This window comes from Bufo gargarizans, chromosome 4 (genome assembly GCF_014858855.1).
Source record: "Bufo gargarizans isolate SCDJY-AF-19 chromosome 4, ASM1485885v1, whole genome shotgun sequence".
Classification (NCBI taxonomy): domain Eukaryota; kingdom Metazoa; phylum Chordata; class Amphibia; order Anura; family Bufonidae; genus Bufo; species Bufo gargarizans.
The window spans coordinates 108,524,107-108,545,179 of NC_058083.1; the positions used below are offsets into that span (position 1 = coordinate 108,524,107).

Here is a 21,073-nt window from a genome sequence, read left to right on the forward strand (position 1 = left end):
TCCCTATTACAGCTCAAAGGGTTCAAAAGGTGTGTCCTTCCTGCTATAGCTGTCTTCCTTTATCACAGCTTCTAAAAGAAGCTCCAGCTTATGGCAGTTGAAGAATGAAACTGAGCATGTGCATCCACCTCAGCCAGGCGTACAGAGAAATAAGGAAAGGAACAAACAGCAGGTGGCGCTATACAGATGCATTTTATTGAATATTTATTGAACTCAGTGGTTATACTTATTTTTTTATTACACGCAATTACAAAAGTGTTCAGATTGAGGTGCTGGTTTGAAAAATGTTGAATATTTTTGGTGGATCAAACCCTTTAAGATATTAGGCAACTTAATGACCACATTGTTTCAAACAAAGAATACATGACCATTCATCAGACCAAGAGACTGTGGAGTTTTCTTTTCTTTTTATGCTGTATTTTGCCGCTTCTAAAAAAACATTTGTAAAACCCATGAGATCATATTCAGTGTGAAACATCATGATTTAACAATCATAGCCAAATGTTTGCGGTCTAAGAGTCAACACAAATTTGGTTGCCTATTTGAATATTCATTTTAGTTGACATATGCCCAGTATCAGCATTCTGTCTAGACACGCGGCCCTCCAGCTGCTGCAAAACTACAACTCCCATCATTCCCTGATAACCACAGGCTGTCAGGCCATGATGGGAGTTGTAGCTTTGCAACAATTGGAGAGCTACAAGTTGGGGAACATTGTTGTAGGGCATGTGTGCCCACACGCGTAAAACCTTTTCTGGTGAAAACATTTATTGTGTGCTAAGGTATCAATAGATTTTGGACTGCATGGTGACAGCAAATTAAGGCAGATTGCTGAAAATCGCTGGTGGTTAGGGTACTTTCACACTTGCGTTTTTCTTTTCCGGCATAGAGTTCCGTCAAAAGGGCTCAATGCCGGAAAAGAACTGATCAGTTATATCCCCATGCATTCTGAATGGAGAGAATTCCGTTCAGGATGCACCAGGACGTCTTCAGTTCAGTCTTTTTGACTGATCAGGCAAAAGATAAAACCGCAGCATGCTATGGTTTTATCTCCGGCCAAAAAAACTGAAGACTTGCCTGAATGCCAGATCCAGCATTTTTTCCCATAGGAATGTATTAGTGCCGGATCAAAATACTGGAATGCCAGATTTGTCTTTCCGGTCTGCGCATGCGCAGACCGAAAAAAAGGTGAACAAAATAAATGCTGGATCCATTTTGCCGGATGACATCGGAAAGACGGATCCGGCATTTCAATGCATTTTTCTGACTGATCAGGCATTTTTAAGACTGATCAGGATCCTGATCAAAGAGAAAATAAAAAAATAAAAAACTGGAGACAGCACATCCAAAGTGATGGAATTTAATCCGGATGCAACATTTCGGCTTAAACAGCCTTTGTCAAGCTTGACAAAGCTGTTCAAGCCGAAACATTGCATCCGGATTAAATTCCATCACTTTGGATGTGCTGTCTCCAGTTTTTTATTTTTTCATCTCTTTGTTATGTACGCTGGATTGGGGGCTTTTTTTACCACCCCCCGGAGACGTGCACCCACCACATCGACACTAAGGAGTGCTGTTCATCCCTGTTTTGCTTTAACAGGATCCTGATCAGTCTTACAAATGCCATCAGTTGGCATACGTTTTTCTGGATCCGGCAGGCAGTTCTGGCACCGGGTCACTCTGCCGCAAGTGTTAAAGTAGCCTTAGTGTGATTTTCTGTTAACATCAAAATGATAGCATGAAGCTCCTGCCACAGGACCCTTAAAACAGTGACAGGACCCTTATAACAGTGATAATAAAAATTTATCTGAGTGCTGTCCCTGGGAGGAACAATGTAACCATTGGTCTGGTGGACAGGAGCACTGATATCTTAGCTCTTAGCTGATGTTTACTGCTGGGACTTTCTGCTCTGCTAGAGGCAAAAGAGCTGTTTCATTCAGTGTCTGAGCTCTGACCCATTAACATGACTTTTGAACAGATCTGATAGTAGGCGAGCTGGAATAGCTTTACACCTCTTGTACACAGCAGCACATTCAAGCTACCGTCAAGTGCCATATGTATAGAGCTATTCTCCCCTACAAGAAAAATGCGAGAAAAGCTTCATACATACGACATCTGATGGAGCATGCCATAATATGAAACCACAGGCATATGGAGGTACAGTGAAGTCCCCATGCAATTCTATGACTGCCCTATTATGGTCCTGCACATAATGGATCCATTATACAGCTATGCATAGGACCAAGAGTAGGCTCCATATTTTTTACATACTAGGCTAATTTTCATATATTTAGATGACGTTTTCAGCATGTCATGGCAGATGAGTTCATGCTGGGCCTTGCATAAAGTGCATATGTCAACAAAATGCTGTTTTTTTATGTAATTGACTGGTCATTTCTGTATTGCATGGACCTCTGTCGTATCAGCCCTAATGGAAAGCACTGATTTACTTGGCACTTGGCCTCATTTCTTCCTTCACTTGAAGTGTTTTATTTAAAGCAGATTACTTTATTCACAATAGGGTAAAATAAGCTAGGCTTCTAAGAAGATACCGCAGTGATCAAAGCAGGAGGAGATGAGGGTCTTCAAATTATGTCAATGGACGAGTCATATTCTGGAAAGCCCACTGTAAGAAGCAATCAAATGAACTCTGTCAGAGAAGAGAAATGGGCACATGAAGGCACAAGACAAACCAAAGATCCTGATCTATAAAGAGCAGCCAAAATCACTGTATTATTCATTCACATTGTTATAACATCAAATAAATGGGGAAACAGCTATTACAATGTATGGGCATCACAATCACCACTCAGCCCAATGATGATCCCATGGAAATAAAAGTAGATCTGTCATCTGAATATAGTGCTATACTTTATGTAAAGGCAGGATATTATAGATACAGAGCAATAATCCTATTAGTCAAAATAGCAACAAAAAAATATTCTTCCATTTGGCTACTGGGGAGAAAGAATACAGCAGAGCCATAGTTATGGGTCAGCTGTATTCATGAGGGCATCGCCCCTGCCTCCCTCAGCCAATGTGATTCACAGGCTACAGTCATTTCGGATCATCTTCCAGCAAACTGTCAACTAGGACCCTGAACATCATATGCAGGGCGAGACTTACAGAATGACAGCAGTATGGCATCTAGGGTAAAGGGAATGTCAGTGGAGCTGTGTGTTAATTTCCCAGGACATCCTCCTGTAACATTCTTCTATGTGCCCAACCCCTTTCAGTGGAGGCCATCATATAACTTTTTCTCTGTATTTAGGCATCTATGACTTAAAGTGCCTTCCAGGATAGTGCAGATACCCCCTCTAACACTGAGCAAAGCTGTTTGCAGAGGCTGAAAGGTGTGATGACTGTCACAGACATAATACATTGCAATACAAAAGTATTGCAAAGTATTATATGAGCGATCAAGTCCCCAAGTGAGACTAAAACAAAAAGTAACAAAAATGCCGTAAATAGTACCAATCAAAATGTAATGTGATGATAGAGGTATCCAGATATTAAAATTATTTTTAGAAGTAGGCACCACTGCCTTTATATGGGGCGAATACTAATGAGCGCTTCCATAATGGAAGTGTTAATTAGTACTAGAGGACCGGGGAGTGGTGAAGGCTCTGTACTCACCACTTCCTGGGCCTTTGCTTTCGGCTGTGCTGTGGCTGCACACAGCGTGAGGGCGCTCTGTGACCTCACACTGTGCGCGTCGGGTCACAGCACAGCCGGCGGCAGGAAGAAGAGAGGGAGCGCTGGAAATAGGGAGCGGTGGCATCCTGAGCAGGAGAGGTAAGTGGATTATTATTATTTTTTATTTGCTCTAAGGCTGGGGGCTGATATATGGCTGGAGGTTAGGGGTTGATAGATGGCTGGAGGCTAGGGGCTGATATATGGCTGGAGGCTCATATATGGCTGGAGACTTGGGGCTGATATATTGTATGTATGGAGGCCGATCTATGGTTGGGGGCTCATCTAAGGCATGGGGGTCTGATCTGAAACATGGGGATCTGATCTGAGGCATGGAGGTCTGATCTGAGGCATGGAGGTCTGATCTGCGGTCTGAATGGGTCTTAATTATATTGGGGCTCATTCACATTGGGGCCTGACCTGAAGTATGATTGTGGGTCTGATCTGAGGTCCGATTGAGGGTCTTATTGACATTGGGGGTCTGATTGGGGCTGTGAGCTGAGGTCTGATTAACATTGGGGGTCTGATTGCTGGTCTGATCTGAGGTCTAATGAAAAATATTTTTTTCTTATTGTCCTCCTCTAAAACCTAGGTGTGTCTTATGGGCTATGCTAGCCCGCATAGTGAGCTGTAGGGTGTATTTGGGCGCTATTTAATGCAAGGTGTCTCATCAGCCTGACATGACGAGTGGTGGCAGCTAAAACTGATTAGTTTTGGATGTTGGAGTGCTGAGATAGGGAGGTCCAGAGTGACCTTGCAGGCTTGCAAAAAACAAGCCCTCACTCTGCTCCATCGGTAAAAAAAAGTTATGCATGCATGTTGGAATAAAGGATTCTTTCACTTACTTCTGCCTCTGTTGTGTGCCAACCATGCATTGACTGTATCGTGGATGAATCAGACCAAGCCCACAAGGGACGTTCACCTACCCTAAATGCTAGATGCTGCTGCTCAAATATCATTTAGCTATATGCCTATGTATAGAGGGAATAAGCCAGATTCACATAGCTGAAATATTTTACTATAGTTAGGTAAAAAGGTCTAGTATTTCAGCCGCATAGCCATTTATAAGAGCCGCATTATTATTTTAGCAAAGACGAACCTTGTGGTCAACAAATATGGAGTATAATAAGCTTCCAGTCTAAACCTACTCCACTAATATTATATGCCCCAATAGAGAAACATACTGAACCATATTCTAAGAAAATACATATTCTAACAAAATACATCTTTATTCAATTCTCATAGTTGTAAAATACATGAGAAAAGCAAAAGCATAGCCACAACACAAATAGGTGATGATGCATATTAAATACTGCAGGGTAAAAATGCTAGCAGTGCTAACATCCAATGTGCACACATATCTGCAAGCAAACAGCCTGGAGAATGGACGTTGAGGTCTGGTGCTCCGACTTGGTTTCTATCACTTTGCTCCTGTTGTTTCCGTTGACATTGTTCGGTGGGAGTGCGGGGTGATCAGCAAATGATGCCCCATCCTGAGGAGAGGCCATCACTTAAAAAAGCATGGACAACCCCTTTAATTTCCAAATGGACATATACAGACCAGTCAATGGTAGTCATTTACAAAGACTACAATTTTCCCCCAGTCTTTGTTTTTCTCCTGTGCAGCAGAAGGATTCGCCTCCGGCAGTCTGTGCGCCTGGTGTAAACAACTACTCCAGTCGCCTGTTTTCAGTAAATTTTCCGGAGCCAAAGGCCCGGCCCCACCATTCCCAAAAGGGCGAGGACAGCAAACAAACGATAATGCAAAAAATACTGTCGCATGGGCGTTAAAAAGTTGCAAAAAGGGGTCTTGCAAAAACTGGTGTAAAAATGTAGTAAATGACCCCCAATGTGCATTTGTATTGTGGATATGTCTTCTTTTTTTCTTTCTTTTTTTTTTTTATACCTACGAGGCTTGAATAAAGATGAAATTGTATTTCCTTACAATATGGTTTTGTGTGATTTCCTTTCGGGGGGGGTTATCATTTGTACGGTACACAGAACACTTTATTTTTCATTGGGCCTGGTCATTTGGATTGGTTTACTAGTTCTATGATAGAGAATGCACAACATTCACATTGGGGCCTGACCTGAAGTATGATTGTGGGTCTGATCTGAGGTCCGATTGAGGGTCTTATTGACATTGGGGGTCTGATTGGGGCTGTGAGCTGAGGTATGATTAACATTGGGGGTCTGATTGCTGGTCTGATCTGAGGTCTAATGAAAAATATTTTTTTCTTATTGTCCTCCTCTAAAACCTAGGTGTGTCTTATGGGCTATGCTAGCCCGCATAGTGAGCTGTAGGGTGTATTTGGGCGCTTTTTTTTAATGTATTTTTTTAAATACATAAAGGGAATCAACAAGGTAAAAGAGGAAAGAATATTTAAAAGAAGAAAAACAGCTACAGGAGGACATAGTTTTAAATTAGAGGGGCAAAGGTTTAAAAGTAATATCAGGAAGTATTACTTTACTGAGAGAGTAGTGGATGCATGGAATAGCCTTCCTGCAGAAGTGGTAGCGGCAAATACAGTGAAGGAGTTTAAGCATGCATGGGATAGGCATAAGGCCATCCTTCATATAAGATAGGGCCAGGGGCTATCCATAGTATTCAGTATATTGGGCAGACTAGATGGGCCAACTGGTTCTTATCTGCCGACACATTCTATGTTTCTATGATACTGACCTCAGTAATAAGGCATTCCAGTTCATGTCGGCTCAATGTCAGGTTGCTGCCAATAGTATCCGTCACACCCTGAGAATAAATTAATAACTAATTAAAGAATGATATACTATCATTTACAGAAATGAATACACAATTGAACTGATAGTTGTACATATACGGTACATTAAAATATTGTCTGCTTACACAGCAGGAGACAGCAGCAAGATGCTACAAGATGATTGATTATTTGGGGCCCTGCAGAGACTGTGAGAAGGTGGGTCCCTGGGAAAAGGGGATACTGGCCTACCTTCCTCTGTACCTATAAGTTATCTCTGCCGCCAGATGGATCTATAATAATACCCTGGGTAGTTTCTTAAATAATCTACCCAGTTTTTATATGAACATAGGCTGGTTGAGATACTGTATGCTGCCTATCTATATGTAGCACAGCCATTATACTGTGTCATGTGCTACTGTTTAGGGGGTGGCAAACTGGGGGTCCACTTTGCTCAGGGGCCCATCTGGGGATTCACCTGTACCCCAGTGGGCCAGTCCGAGCCTGGGATAGGTCATGAATGTTGGTGGAGATCTGACACCCAGCACCCCCATCTATCAGCTGCAATGCCCAGCTGCGGGGTAAAGTTCAGGAATTTTTTTCCCCTTAAGTGGGGAAAATTGGCTTCTACCTCTGGATCAATTTGCTTTTGCCTTCCTCTGGATCAACTTGCAGGATAACAGGCCAAACTGGATGGACAGATGTCTTTTTTCAGCCTTATAAACTATGTTACTATGTAATGGCCAGTCCTTCTCAGTCTGTCAGGTGCCAGAAGCAATATAACCCAAACCATGTGCAATAAAGTCTACAGCCATATGTGTGTGTTACTTTTATTGTCTCAGTCCAAGCACTTATAGTCCACATCTTTCACTCACAGGGATGGTGTCTCCTTGGGGAATGACTTTCTCTTACTTCAGCTTGCGTTGCTTTCACTGACAGCAGCATACACGTCTTTACTCTTGGCTGACTTGCCAATAACTACTCACTAGCCAAGGGAAAGTGGGCGAGCCTACCACCCGCCCGGCAACTATTACTAAGAACTGACAGCTAACTGTTTACTTTCCATATACAGCTTTGTTGGAATACATAGTGCACAGTAAAGTCACATTAGCCATGTGTACCACTGGAAATGCATAGTTAGCATACATTAATCCTTTTAACAGTGAACTATTTTAGGTTATAACCTTAACTCTTTAACAGTGAACCATAGCATTAACCCTTTGGCAGTGAACCAGCGGGTCACTCACTAGCCTTCAATTACCTTATGCATTAATGATCCTTTTTCATGATCCTGTCACTGACTCACTAGCTGTCTTTCGATGGACCACTTGGTAGATACTAACCATTGCATACCAGGAGCAGCTCACAAGACCTGTTGTTTTGGACATGCTGTCACCCAGTCATCACATTTTGGCTCTTGTGAAAGTCGCACAGATGCTTACACTTGTTCCTTGCTTCCATCACAACCTCACTAACTGTTTACATGCTGCCTAATATATCCCACCCTTGACAGACACCATGGTCACCAGATAATCAATGTTATTCACTTCACCTGTGGTTTTAATATTTTGTCTAATTATGTATAAGGTGATATGATATGGAGGTTAATGCCTCTTTTACATATGGCATGTCACTGTACATATTTCCTGGTTATCTTGTCTCGTGCTCAGCGGTCTGGTATTCAGAACTTCTCAAACACCAGGTAACATAGTACAAGGTCCATGTCCTATGTAGATAAAATACATAATTTTCCTGCCATAAGGTTTCACTGAATGAACAATAGATCAGAATTCAACTAATGAACTACTCACCTTAGCTTCAGCCATTTCTTGCTGTAATAATCCAGAGCCTGGCATCATGTCTCCTCGAGCTGGTCCAAATGGAGGACAGGGTTCTGCTCTAGGTGCTGAAGGAGGAGGCCTCACAAACTGATGTACATTGCTGACCCCAGAACAGGCTTCTTGCAGGAGGCTGCCCTCAGCCGGGTGTAACTGGGATTGAACATTATTTGGAAGGGGAACCTGTGGCACTACTGCATTGTAGCTCTGAATATGGGGTGGATGTGCAAGAGTGGGAACTTTTTGGGAGTTCCTAACTTGGGGCCCAAGAGGAAGCTGTGTGCAAATCTGTGGCAGGGGGGTTTGAGAGGGACATGGGCGTGATAGTAAAGGAGGACCATTCAGGGGTTTAGGCAGGGGCTGATGGGAGCTCTGCGTCTGTAGCTGAGAGTAGGCTTGGGATGTGGGACACATTTTAGGTTGGGATGTTTGCTGGTTGTATATCTGGTGCTGATCAGAGCACAGCTGTGTGTTCTGTATTACACTGCAAGAAAAAAAGAGCATTCACAGCATTATTATGGTCAGTGGTTGGTGGCACTTTTCCTGGAGGTCTCACAATGACCATATATTTCACGGTCGCCTATATATTTCACATGTAATGATTTTAATGGGTGCCGAGTAGTTCTATGTTCCTCTTGCTGTTATAATCACCTGAACCCTGGTTATTCTGATCATCATGGGTAAAACTGCTTGACCAAAGGCCATTGTTTTGACTGAAAAACATACCTGCGTGCACGTTTCAATTTTAAAGTGGAGAATCCCTTGAATAAAATGTGTGCTTTGTAGTGTATGTGACACTCCTCGTATCTCCTAATATTGTAAGATCTAACAGGCAGGGTCATTAAAGGAGTTGTCTCATCTAAGACATTAGTGGCAATACGCTAGGCTCGGCTATCTGTCATTCCCCTAGAAGTGAATGGGAGCGCGGTGTGCAGTGCGGTGTGCAGCCTTACACAGGCTGATGCAAACTTATTGTGGGAGGAACGACGGCTATAAAGCCGCTCCACCCTCATTCAGTTCTATCGATTATCGTCAGCACATCCCTGATTACACAGAGAGATGTGCTCCTGATAACCGTGTATCTGAAAGATGCAAATGGGTATTTGCTTGTTTATTGTCTGCTCAATTGTACAGACCAGTTATCAGGAATGAGCGTTCCCATGAATGCGTGTTCCTGATAATTGGCCCAAAAAGTGTTTGGCTTCTTTCACATGGGCGTTACAGATTGGGGCCGGATAGGATGCGGGTGCGTGGCGGGGAAATCGTGCGAGTAAGCACACAATTTCAGTCGGTTTTGACTGCGATTGCGTTGCGTGGTTCAGTTTTTTCCGCACGAGTGCAATGCGTTTTGCATGCACGTGAGAAAAAACTGAATGCGGTACCCAGACACAAACTTCTTCACAGAAGTTCGGGTTTGAGTTAGGTGTTCTGTAGATTTTATTATTTTCCCTTATAACATGGTTATAAGTGAAAATAATAGCATTCTTTAATACAGAATGCTTAGTAGAAGGTCAATAGAGGGTTAAAAAATAAAATAAAAATTAACTCACCTCCTCCATAGCTGCCGGTCTCTGCTCTTTCTTCAGGGCCTGTGGTGACGTCACTGAGCTCATCACATGGTCCATCACCACGATAATGGACCATGTGATGTGACGTCACCACAGGTCCTTTAGCCGGCAGCTCATGATTAAAGAAGTAAGAAGAGATCGGCAACTACGCGATCAAGAGGAGAAGGTGAGGTCATTTTTTTTATTTTCAATCCCTAAATCCACATTTTAGTAAGCATTCTGCATTAAGAATGCTATTATTTTCCCTTATAATCATGTTATAAGGGAAAATAATAAAGATCGGGTCTCCATCCCGATCGTCTCCTTAGCAACCATGTGGGAAAATCGCACCGCATCTGCTTGCGGATGCTCGCGATTTTCACGCAGCCCTATACACTTCTATGGGGCCTGCGTTGCGTGAAAAACGCACAATCCAGAGCATGCTGCGATTTTCACGCAACGCGCAAGTGATGCGTGAAAATCACAGCTCATGTGCACAGCCCCATAGAAGTGAATGGGTCCAGATTCAGCGCGGGTGCAATGCGTTCACCTCACGCATTGCACCCGCACGGAAATCTCGCCCGTGTGAAAGAGGCCTTTGGTTTAATAAGGCCCTAATTGAAAAGAACTACGGGATATGATGAGATTATATACACAGTGCCAGTGCTATTACTGTTTCTAATGTCTTTATATTTTCTCAACTATTATTATTATATTTCTCAAATTATTACCTGTTCTCTGGGAGGACCTGACTGTCCGTGCTGCTTTCCATTGCTGAATTCTGTGTAGCCTCCTGTGAAGACAGAGCAAATACTATAAATTTGCTTGTGCTACTGATTAAAGAATTAGTTTCACAAAACAGATCTAATCTATCGTTTTCACCAAATGGCAACACTGATGAAATTTATCATGGCCTTTCTGTCACCAAAAAATGCCTTAGGCCCCTTTCACACGAGCGGGTGCAATGTGTGACGTGAACGCGTAGCACCCGCACTAAATCCTGACCCACTCATTTCAATGGGTCTGCGTTGCGCGAGAATGGCAGCATGTTCTATATTCTGCATTTTTCACGCAGCCCTGGCCCTAAAGAAGTGAATTGGGCTCCAGTGAAAAACTGATGTAATCCACATGCATATATCCAAAAAAGGTCGGCACTGCTCGAGTAGTTTGGCGGTGCACGTGTCTGCGGGCAGGAATCCCAGTGAGTAATTCGTGAAGAACAAGACCGGCACTGGCTTTTTTGATGAATATTCTTGCGAATTTATTCAGTCACATATTACATCATAGTGACGCATTTCAGCAACTAAGGCTACTTTCACACTAGCGTTCGGGCGGATCCGTTCTGAACGGATCCGCTCATAATAATGCAGACGGAGGCTCCGTTCAGAACGGATCCGTCTGCATTAAAATAGCAAAAAAAAAGCTAAGTGTGAAAATAGCCTCGGACGGATCCGTCCAGACTTTCAATGTAAAGTCAATGGGGGACGGATCCGCCTGAAGATTGAGCCACATTGTGGCATCTTCAAACGGATCCGTCCCCATTGACTTACATTGTAAGTCTGGACGGATCCGCACGCGTAGCACCCGCACTAAATCCTGACCCACTCATTTCAATGGGTCTGCGTTGCGCGAGAATGGCAGCATGTTCTATATTCTGCATTTTTCACGCAGCCCTGGCCCTAAAGAAGTGAATTGGGCTCCAGTGAAAAACTGATGTAATCCACATGCATATATCCAAAAAAGGTCGGCACTGCTCGAGTAGTTTGGCGGTGCACGTGTCTGCGGGCAGGAATCCCAGTGAGTAATTCGTGAAGAACAAGACCGGCACTGGCTTTTTTGATGAATATTCTTGCGAATTTATTCAGTCACATATTACATCATAGTGACGCATTTCAGCAACTAAGGCTACTTTCACACTAGCGTTCGGGCGGATCCGTTCTGAACGGATCCGCTCATAATAATGCAGACGGAGGCTCCGTTCAGAACGGATCCGTCTGCATTAAAATAGCAAAAAAAAAGCTAAGTGTGAAAATAGCCTCGGACGGATCCGTCCAGACTTTCAATGTAAAGTCAATGGGGGACGGATCCGCCTGAAGATTGAGCCACATTGTGGCATCTTCAAACGGATCCGTCCCCATTGACTTACATTGTAAGTCTGGACGGATCCGCACGGATCCGCACGGCCAGGCGGACACCCGAACGCTGCAAGCAGCGTTCAGCTGTCCGCCTGTCCGTGCGGAGGCGAGCGGAGCGGAGGCTGAACGCCGCCAGACTGATGCAGTCTGAGCGGATCCGCTCCATTCAGACTGCATCAGGGCTGGACGGAGGCGTTCGGGTCCGCTTGTGAGTCCCTTCAAACGGAGCTCACGAGCGGACCAGCAAACGCTAGTGTGAAAGGAGCCTAAGTGCTTTCATCGGACTGTGTGTATATATCCTACCACTATCTCTGATATATATCCAAGTAAATACAAAGGAAATTACATCACATTATTTCATTAGACTCCTCCCACAGCTGAATTTCTACGGAGTATACGTAAATCAATACCATCCCTGCATTCTACTCTTCTGTTACTGCCTATATCTGCTCTGATTATATTATCACGCAGATTATCTGCTTTTTTTAAAGCACATCATCGGGGGTCTCTGGAATTCGTCAATTTGAGGATACGATCTAGAAACTATCCGCCAATGTTTATTGACAATGCTTTTAACCCTTTGGATCCAAGGGTGATATTAAACCACCAATGGAATCCGTGGTGTTTTTATTGATTTGGCCTCCTGTGGACCTCCAAGTCTATTCCTCTGTTCATCTAATAATTGTCTAGGGTAACCCCTCTCTAGAAATGTATTAGTCATTTCCTCCGACCTTGTTATCAGGGTATCTGGATTACTAACAATCCGCCTGACCTGCTGATACTGTGAAAAGGGGATAGATTTTTTTCTAGACACCGGATGGCTGCTAGCAAAGGTAAGGAGACTATTCCGATCGGTGCTTTTAATGAAAAGGTCAGTATGAATATTATTATTATTATTTATTATTAAAGCGCCATTCATTCCGTAGCGCTGTACATATGAGAAGAGGTATACATACATAATACAGCCAATTGCACTAAGCATAAACAAGACAAGTTACAGACTGGTACAGAAGGGGAGAGGGCCCTGCCCATGAGGGCTTACAATCTACACTCACCTAAAGAATTATTAGGAACACCTGTTCTATTTCTCATTAATGCGATTATCTAGTCAACCAATCACATGGCAGTTGCTTCAATGCATGTAGGGTTGTGGTCCTGGTCAAGACAGTCTCCTGAACTCTAAACTGAATGTCAGAATGGGAAAGATAGGTGGGCTACAACAGCAGAAGACCCCACCGGGTACCACTCATCTCCACTACAAATATGAAAAAGAGGCTACAATTTGCACGAGCTCACCAAAATTGGACTGTTGAAGACTGGAAAAATGTTGCCTGATCTGATGAGTCTCGATTTCTGTTGAGACATTCAAATGGTAGAGTCCGAATTTGGCGTAAACAGAATGAGAACATGTATCCATCATGCCTTGTTACCACTGTGCAGGCTGGTGGTGTAATGGTGTGGGGGATGTTTTCTGGTCACACTTTAGGCCCCTTAGTGCCAATTGGCCATCGTTTAAATGCCACGGGCTACCTGAGCATTGTTTCTGACCATGTCCATCCCTTCATGACCACCATGTACCCATCCTCTGATGGCTACTTCCAGCAGGATAATGCACCATGTCACAAAGTTCGAATCATTTCAAATTGGTTTCTTGAACATGACAATGAGTTCACTGTACTAAAATGGCCCCCACAGTCACCAGATCTCAACCCAATAGAGCATCTTTGGGATGTGGTGGAACGGGAGCTTCGTGCCCTGGATGTGCATCCCTCAAATCTCCATCAACTGCAAGATGCTATTCTATCAATAAGGGCCAACATTTCTAAAGAATGCTATCAGCACCTTGTTTAATCAATCCCACGTAGAATTAAGGCAGTTCTGAAGGCAAAAGGGGGTCCAACACCGTATTAGTATGGTGTTCCTAATAATTCTTTAGGTGAGTATACATGGTATGGGAGAAGGACACAGTAGGTGCGGGTGAAGTTGGAATATGCCCATTATGCCCATTATCCCCTAGTAAGACCCAGGTATCTAGAAATGAAATCTTATTTTTATCGAAATGTATAGTGAACTGTAATTCCTCCCAAATGGAATTAAGGTATGTGGTAAAATCCGTGAGGGATCAAACGTCGCCACGCCACACGCAAAAAATTTCGCCGATAAATCGACGCCAAAAGACACAATGTTGCTGATATAGATCATTACGGTAAATGAAATTACTCTCAAAATAAGACATGTAGCAATTTGCGTATGGCGGTGTGATGTTCGATCCCATCGCGGTCCCACAATGCTGCTGATAGAAGGAATCCTGGAATAAGAAAAAATTTCGCTCGAGCACGATTTTAAGAAGTGATAAGAAAAATACTTTTTCAGTTGTTTGGTATGTGCTAGTATTAAGTAATTCTCTAACTGCTTCCAGGCCCTTCTCATGTGTAATCGAGGTGTATAAACTGCATACATCTAAGGTGACGAGTATGCAGTTCTTATCCGTCACTAATGTGTCTATCTCAGACAAAAAATGTCCCGTGTCACGTAGGTAAGAGGGAGACTTCTGAGTGAGCGGTGTTAAAGGGAACCTGTCACCGGGATTTTGTGTATAGACCTGAGGACATGGGTTGCTAGATGGCCGATAGCACAACCGCAATACCCAGTCCCCATAGCTCTGTGTGCTTTTATTGTGTAAAAAAAAACTATTTGATACATATGCAAATTAACCTGAGATGAGTCCTGTACATGAGATGCGTCAGGGACAGGACTCATCTCAGGTTAATTTGCATATTTATCAAATAGTTTTTTTACACAATAAAAGCACACAGAGCTATGGGGACTGGGTATTGCGGATGTGCTAGTGGCCATCTAGCAACCCATGTCCTCAGCTCTATACACAAAATCCCGGTGACAGGTTCCCTTTAATACCTTCTCAAGAAAAATCGCAGGGGGAGAGAGGATGGAGTCAGTGGCTGCTACAATAGGATGGCCCGGAGGCTTTGTTAGGGATTTATGAACCTTTGGTAAAATATAAAATACCGGAGTAATCGGATGTTGGTTAATCAGAAAATCGCCAAATTTCGCATCAATGACTCCATCCTCTCATGCCCACACGACTACCCCCTGAATTGCTGCCTTAATTTGAAAGACTGGATCGGTTTGTAATATCAGATATGTATGGGTGTCATTTAATTGACTCAAAACTATTTCCATCAAAAGGGGCATACTATATCACAATTACGCTATCAGGTCATAGAAAGTGTTTCATTACCTCGACGCGGTGGTGACAGAAACAAATTGCTCTTAAAAAGAGAGGCATATTGGATCCATCGATTACAAACCATGGATCCAAAAGGCCTAAATCGAGATTAGTGGTTTCATATGATGCGATTATCTGTAACCATGTTTCCCTTTTGTTTTTTCTATAGCGAAACTAGATGTTTCAGAGAATGCAGGGATGGTATTGATTTACGTATACTCCATAGTAATTCAGCTGTGGGAGGAGTCTAAAGAAATAATGTGATGTCATTTCCTTTGTATTTACTTGGATATATATCAGAGCCAGTGGTAGGATGTATACACACAGTCTGATGAAAGCACTTAGTTGCTGAAACGCGTCACTATTATGTAAAATGTGACTGAAGTAATCCACATGCAGTCCGGATGCAATGCGTTTTTCAGTGATGGTAGCTAGATGTTGTTTGTAAATCTTCAGTTGTTTTTCACGAGCGCGAAAAACACCTCAAAACTGATTGCACGCTCGCGGGAAAAAATTAACAACCGAATGCAATTGCAGACAAAACTGACTGAACTTGCTTGCGAAATGGTGCGAGTTTGATGGAACGCGCCCTGAACGCATCCTGACACAATCCGTATCGTTCGTGTGAAAGGGGCCTTTGGGCGTCCTAGTAGATCTGGTAATGCTCACCCCAGTGCAGATCTTTGAACTGCCTGTGTGATCTGACTGCTACTATACCATCTACAGACAGATCAACTCCTAAAATGGTTTACAAAATATGAGCCACTTACAGTCTGCATCATAGCATCCTTATCACTGGGGTCCTTACATCTGTCCGCCAGTGGTCCATCTTTTTTGCAAGAGTCACATCTCCATGTTCCACTAAAAAGACCGCAGAAAGATAAGAGAGTTTGTAAAAGATTTGTACTTACCAGTGGAACTAAGGAAGACTTTTTCTTTTAGTGTAGTTAAAGGGGTATTACAGTAAAAACAAGAAAAAGAAAAAAACTGCTTTAACTCACCTCCCCGATCCCCCACCATGGCCGTTCCAATGGTTCCCAATGTGCTCCACTTCCTGCTGACTACTCAACACGGTTTCAGATGGCAGGGAATGCCCCTCAGCCAATCACTGGCCGCACCGATTACCCTCCTCAGCCAGTGATTGGTTTGTTCCTAGCATTCCCAGCCATTTCCTGATTTGTCAAGATGTCAGCAGAAGTGGAGCAAAGTACAGCCGTGACTGGGGATCAGAAAGGTGAGTAACTGTTTTTTTTTTTTTTAAAGCAATAGAATTGTTCTTTTATTTTGCTGGAATACCCCTTTAAACTCTTCTACCCCGGGCCAGTTTTCACCTTCCTGCCCAGGCCATTTGTCTCAAATCTGACATGTGTCACCTTATGTGGTAATAATTTTGGAACGCTTTTACTTATCCACGCCATTCTGAGACCGTTTTCTCATGACACATTGTACTTCATGACAGTGGCAAATTTGAGTCGATATATTTCACCTTTATTTATAAAACAAAATCCCAAATTTACCAAACATTTGGAATAAATTTGCAATTTTCTCTGCTTTTAAGACAGATAGTGATACCTCATAAAAATTGTTCTTACTTTACATTTCCCATATGTCTACTTTATGTTGGCACCATTTTGTATATGTGATTTTATTTTTTATGTTTGGATTAGAATTTTAGAAAACTTAAGAAAATTTCCAAAACCCACTTTTTTAAGGACCAATTCAGTTATGAAGTCACTTTCTGAGGCTTACATGATAGAAACCTCCCATACACAATCCTATTGTAGAAACTACACCCCTCAAGTTATTCAAAAATGAGTTTACAAACTTTGATAACACTTCAGGTGTTCCACAAAAATTTAAGGAATATACAGTAGAGGAGCAATTTCAAAATTTCCATTTTAATCTATATTTTCCTGTAAGGCAGCAAGGATTAACAGCCAAACAAAACTCAATATTTATTACCCTTATTCTGCTGTTTACAGAAACTACCCACATGTGGTTGTAAACTGCTGTATGGGCACATGGCAGGGCTCAGAAGGGAAGGAGCAACATATGGATTTTAGAGGGCAGATATCGCTGGGATAATTTTAAGTTGCCATGTCGCTTTTGAAGCCCCCCTGATGCACCCCTACATTCAATTTTGGAAATTACAGGATAAGGTGACAGTTTTGTTGGTACTATTTTGGGGTACATATGATTTTTGATCGGTTGGTATTATGATTTTTGTGAGGCAAGGTAACCAAAAAATGGCTGTTCTGGCAGTTTTTATTTTTTGTTTTTTACAGCATTCAGCTGACAGGATAGAGCATGTGATATTTTTATAACGCAGCAGCGACAGTAACGATACCAAATATGTCTATTTTATTTTTTTGTTTCAGTTTTACATAATAAAGCATTTTTGAAAGCGATTTCACTTTTTATTTTTGTCTTAGGGTCTGACTCCTGTTTCAATGAAGTATACATGCTGTATTGAACTACATTGACTGTCAGTGTAATACACTGACAGTGTGCCTGTGAGACCCAGTCTGGGGGCTGGGTCTCACAGGCTTCCGTTCATGGCAGGCCCTGGGGCCTTTGCATTGCTTGGGGTTGCCATGGCAGTCATTGGCCCCCTGCCACTGCAGCGTGGAGGGGCAGATGGAGAGGCAGACCATGCTCTTATATGCTGCAGTCAGCTTTGATTGCGGCATATAAAGGTTTAATCCACTGGCATCTGTGTTTTTAGCGATGCTGGCGGATATAGCAGGGTCCCGGCTGTCAGTAACGGTCGGGCCAGTCCACTGATCGGGCGCGCACAACTCTGATGCCCTCCCGATCATCTTGATGTACCAGTACCGTACGTCAATTTGCACTTCCCGCTGTGACTTACTAGTACGTCACATGTCGGCTAAGAGCTATAGTGAATTCAATGTGTCTGCTTGCTTCCCAACACTCTGATCTAAAGGCTGAAAACCCGGCCTGGCTGTGTCCCACTAACACAGGTGGAGGACCGGTATCAGAAATCTCTCTGGTTAGGGTATATTCATACCTGGGAGTTCAGCAGTTCAGGTTGCAGTTTTTAGAGATGAAACATTTATTTGACATGTTTACCTGTAAAAACCACAACCATTTCAAAAACCATAGCACTTTTTTAAGCGCATATCAACCACTATGTGTGAACATACCCTAAGCCATGCACCTGTGTCTGTCAGACATGATCAGGACTAGTCTTCAGTCTATAGATTTGTGGTATTCAACTTGCGAATCTCCAACTGTTGTGAAACTTCTTGCACATCCTGGCAGCCCCTGATGGAGCAAGCCTGAAATGTAGCAGGATATTTGGAAAGCTAGATGAAACGCACACAGCAATGTCACCAAGTGGCATCCTTTATAGGAAGGCATTTGGTTCTGTCTCCAAAATAGGAATCAAGATGTACAACATGTAACTTCAGTGCCACCAAACTTTACCAAATGATGGGGTACCATCTAAGAACAGGCTCAGGGAGAAGGGATACTGTTTCCCAATAAACAAACACAGAGGAGTATGCTTCATGGGAAAAAGTATGCAAATTAACTCATTTTAGCTAAACCGGAGACACCCATCTGTAGACAGCGCTGGTTATGACCCGTATCCAGCTAACCAGCACCCTGCTCTGTACTGATGAGAGGCAAGAGTCCTGAAACAGTGCCGTCTACAAATAGCTGTCTCTGGAATGAGAACATGGGAAACACAGAAACAATACATGTACACAACATACCTTGGGATATAAGTGAGTGGAGGCACAAGGCATGATAGGTGAAAAGACCGTGGGCATCCATCACAGCATAATAACTCCCCGCCATCTCGACACACTGAACACTCATCATCATTACTCTGGAGGAGGCAGCAGACAGAGGTCAGTAGCCAGCAGTACGGTAAGTGTGAGCAAAGTAAGATAAAGGGCTCATGCACACAACTGTATGTATTTTGCGGTCTGCAAAAAACGGATCCGTAAATCCATGCCCACTTTGCCGATGTGTTTACTGTTTACAAACATTACAGTACATTACACAAAAAATGTATTGCATACGGAAACCATACAGAGATGTTTTTGCGGAAATAAGGAACAGAAAGATCACAGAAACAAAAAAAGGAACAACGGATCTGTGAAAAATGGACCGCAAAATACAGAAAAATACATACGGTTGTGTGAAAGAGGCCTTAAACAGAACAGTCCTATCCTTGTCCGTAATGCGGACAATAATAGGACATGTTCTATTTTTTTGTGGAACAGAAATACGGACATACGGAAACAGCACACAGAGTAACTTCCGTTTTTTTTTTGCAGACCATATGCAGAAACATTCACTTCGATGGGTCCGCAAAAAAAAAAACGGAAGTTACTCTGTGTGCATTCCGTTTCCGTATGTCCGTATTTCTGTTCCGCAAAAAAATTAAACATGTCCTATTATTGTCCACATTACGGACAAGGGTAGGACTGTTCTGTTTAAGCCTCTTTCACACAACCGTATGTATTTTTCTGTATTTTGCGGAACGGACACGGAAAGAAAATACGTTTGTGTGCATGAGCCCAAAGGGGTTGTGTCACTTCAGCAAATGGCATTTATCATGTAAAGAAAGTTAATACAAGGCACTTACTAATGTCATGTTATTATCCATATTGCTTGCTTTGCTGGCTTCATTCATTTTTCCACCACATTATACACTGCTCGTTTCCATGGTTACGACCACTGCTGCAGTGCAGGTATGAGGTGGCCAGGATGGGATCTTCTGCACATGTGTGTCTATCTTCTCTCCCACGGTCCCAGCCACCAGAGAGGTCGGCAATTTTTCATATGGTGGTGCAAGCACGGCCACCACTGATGGATTGCAGGGTGGTCGTGACCTCTGGATTTGAACAGTATATAATGTGATGGAAAAATGAATCCAGACAGCAAAGGAGGCAATATGGACAATCACAATACATTAGTAAGTGCCTTGTAGTAACTTCCTCTACATGATAAATACCACTTGTTGCAGTAAGACAACCCCTTTAATGCCGAGAAAATATAAAGGAGATGTGTACGAGGATTTCCTCATCCAAGATAAGGGTTACACAGACCTGATGATGTGACAACTCTGGGGCGGGAACAGTCGGAGCAACAATGCCAGTCTGTAAAAATGTGAAAAAGAACTCAAATTTATTTCTCATAGTTTTTTCTAGGGTGCATATGAATGTACCCAAATATTCCCTCTACCAGCTGGTACGATCCTTTCCTACTTTTGGCAAGTGCTTGTTTGTTGGCTAATTGGATCATTAATGGCTGCACATTGTTGCTGATATAATGTCAAAGAATGGGGGCCAAGTGATCATAGTGACGAGCGTTTGTGACATGGGTCAAATGAGCAATGACTGACTTGCTTTATCACCAATGGTAGGCCAAGTAAAAGGACCATTAGTGTTTGTATCAGATACGGTGCGGCACCGTGCGGTTATGGCAAGGGATCAACTGGGAAGTGGCCCTGGAAAAAAAACTAAAAGTGACCCTATTTTGTAGTGTGGCCCAAACTGACAGAAGGCAAGGTCAAAACAAGTAGACAGGGCCAACAATACCACATTGCGGCACATTATACCACCCCAGCAGTCAGGGCATCACAAAATACTACCCCAAACACATCCCCTCTGTGGGGGCCAGCACCAGCTGCCATCTTCTGTCCTCCTAGTCCAGTTGCCTTAGGATGGCAATACTGTTAAATCCAGAAGGGGAGCGTCAGATCCTTACTTACCATTCCTGGAGGCCGTGAGGAGGGCTGGGACGGACCTCTAGGCATTGGTCTATGGACAATCCGCCCCTGGGTTATGGCACTTTCCCACCCTACAGTCTGTCCTGCTTCTCCCTGAATGACTGTAGTGTCGGCTCACTTTGCGTGCTGCTT

General features: G+C 43.1%; 2 protein-coding genes across 2 annotated transcripts in view; one reads left to right on the forward strand and one right to left on the reverse strand.

Moving 5' to 3' along the window:
* Window positions 1-21,073, forward strand: part of SCLY (selenocysteine lyase) — a 131,378-nt gene that overhangs the window by 23,672 nt on the left and 86,633 nt on the right. The window lies entirely within an intron of this gene.
* Window positions 1,492-21,073, reverse strand: part of LOC122935257 (autoimmune regulator-like) — a 54,029-nt gene continuing 34,447 nt past the window's right edge. Inside the window, exons 9-15 of the mRNA XM_044291018.1 lie at window positions 20,259-20,309; window positions 18,915-19,030; window positions 15,948-16,038; window positions 10,527-10,588; window positions 8,222-8,732; window positions 6,377-6,445; window positions 1,492-2,650 (exon numbers count right to left, since the gene is read on the reverse strand). Coding sequence (XP_044146953.1) covers window positions 2,591-2,650; window positions 6,377-6,445; window positions 8,222-8,732; window positions 10,527-10,588; window positions 15,948-16,038; window positions 18,915-19,030; window positions 20,259-20,309 — 960 coding nt within the window. The 3' untranslated portion in view covers window positions 1,492-2,590. The remainder of the gene's footprint in view (window positions 2,651-6,376; window positions 6,446-8,221; window positions 8,733-10,526; window positions 10,589-15,947; window positions 16,039-18,914; window positions 19,031-20,258; window positions 20,310-21,073) is intronic.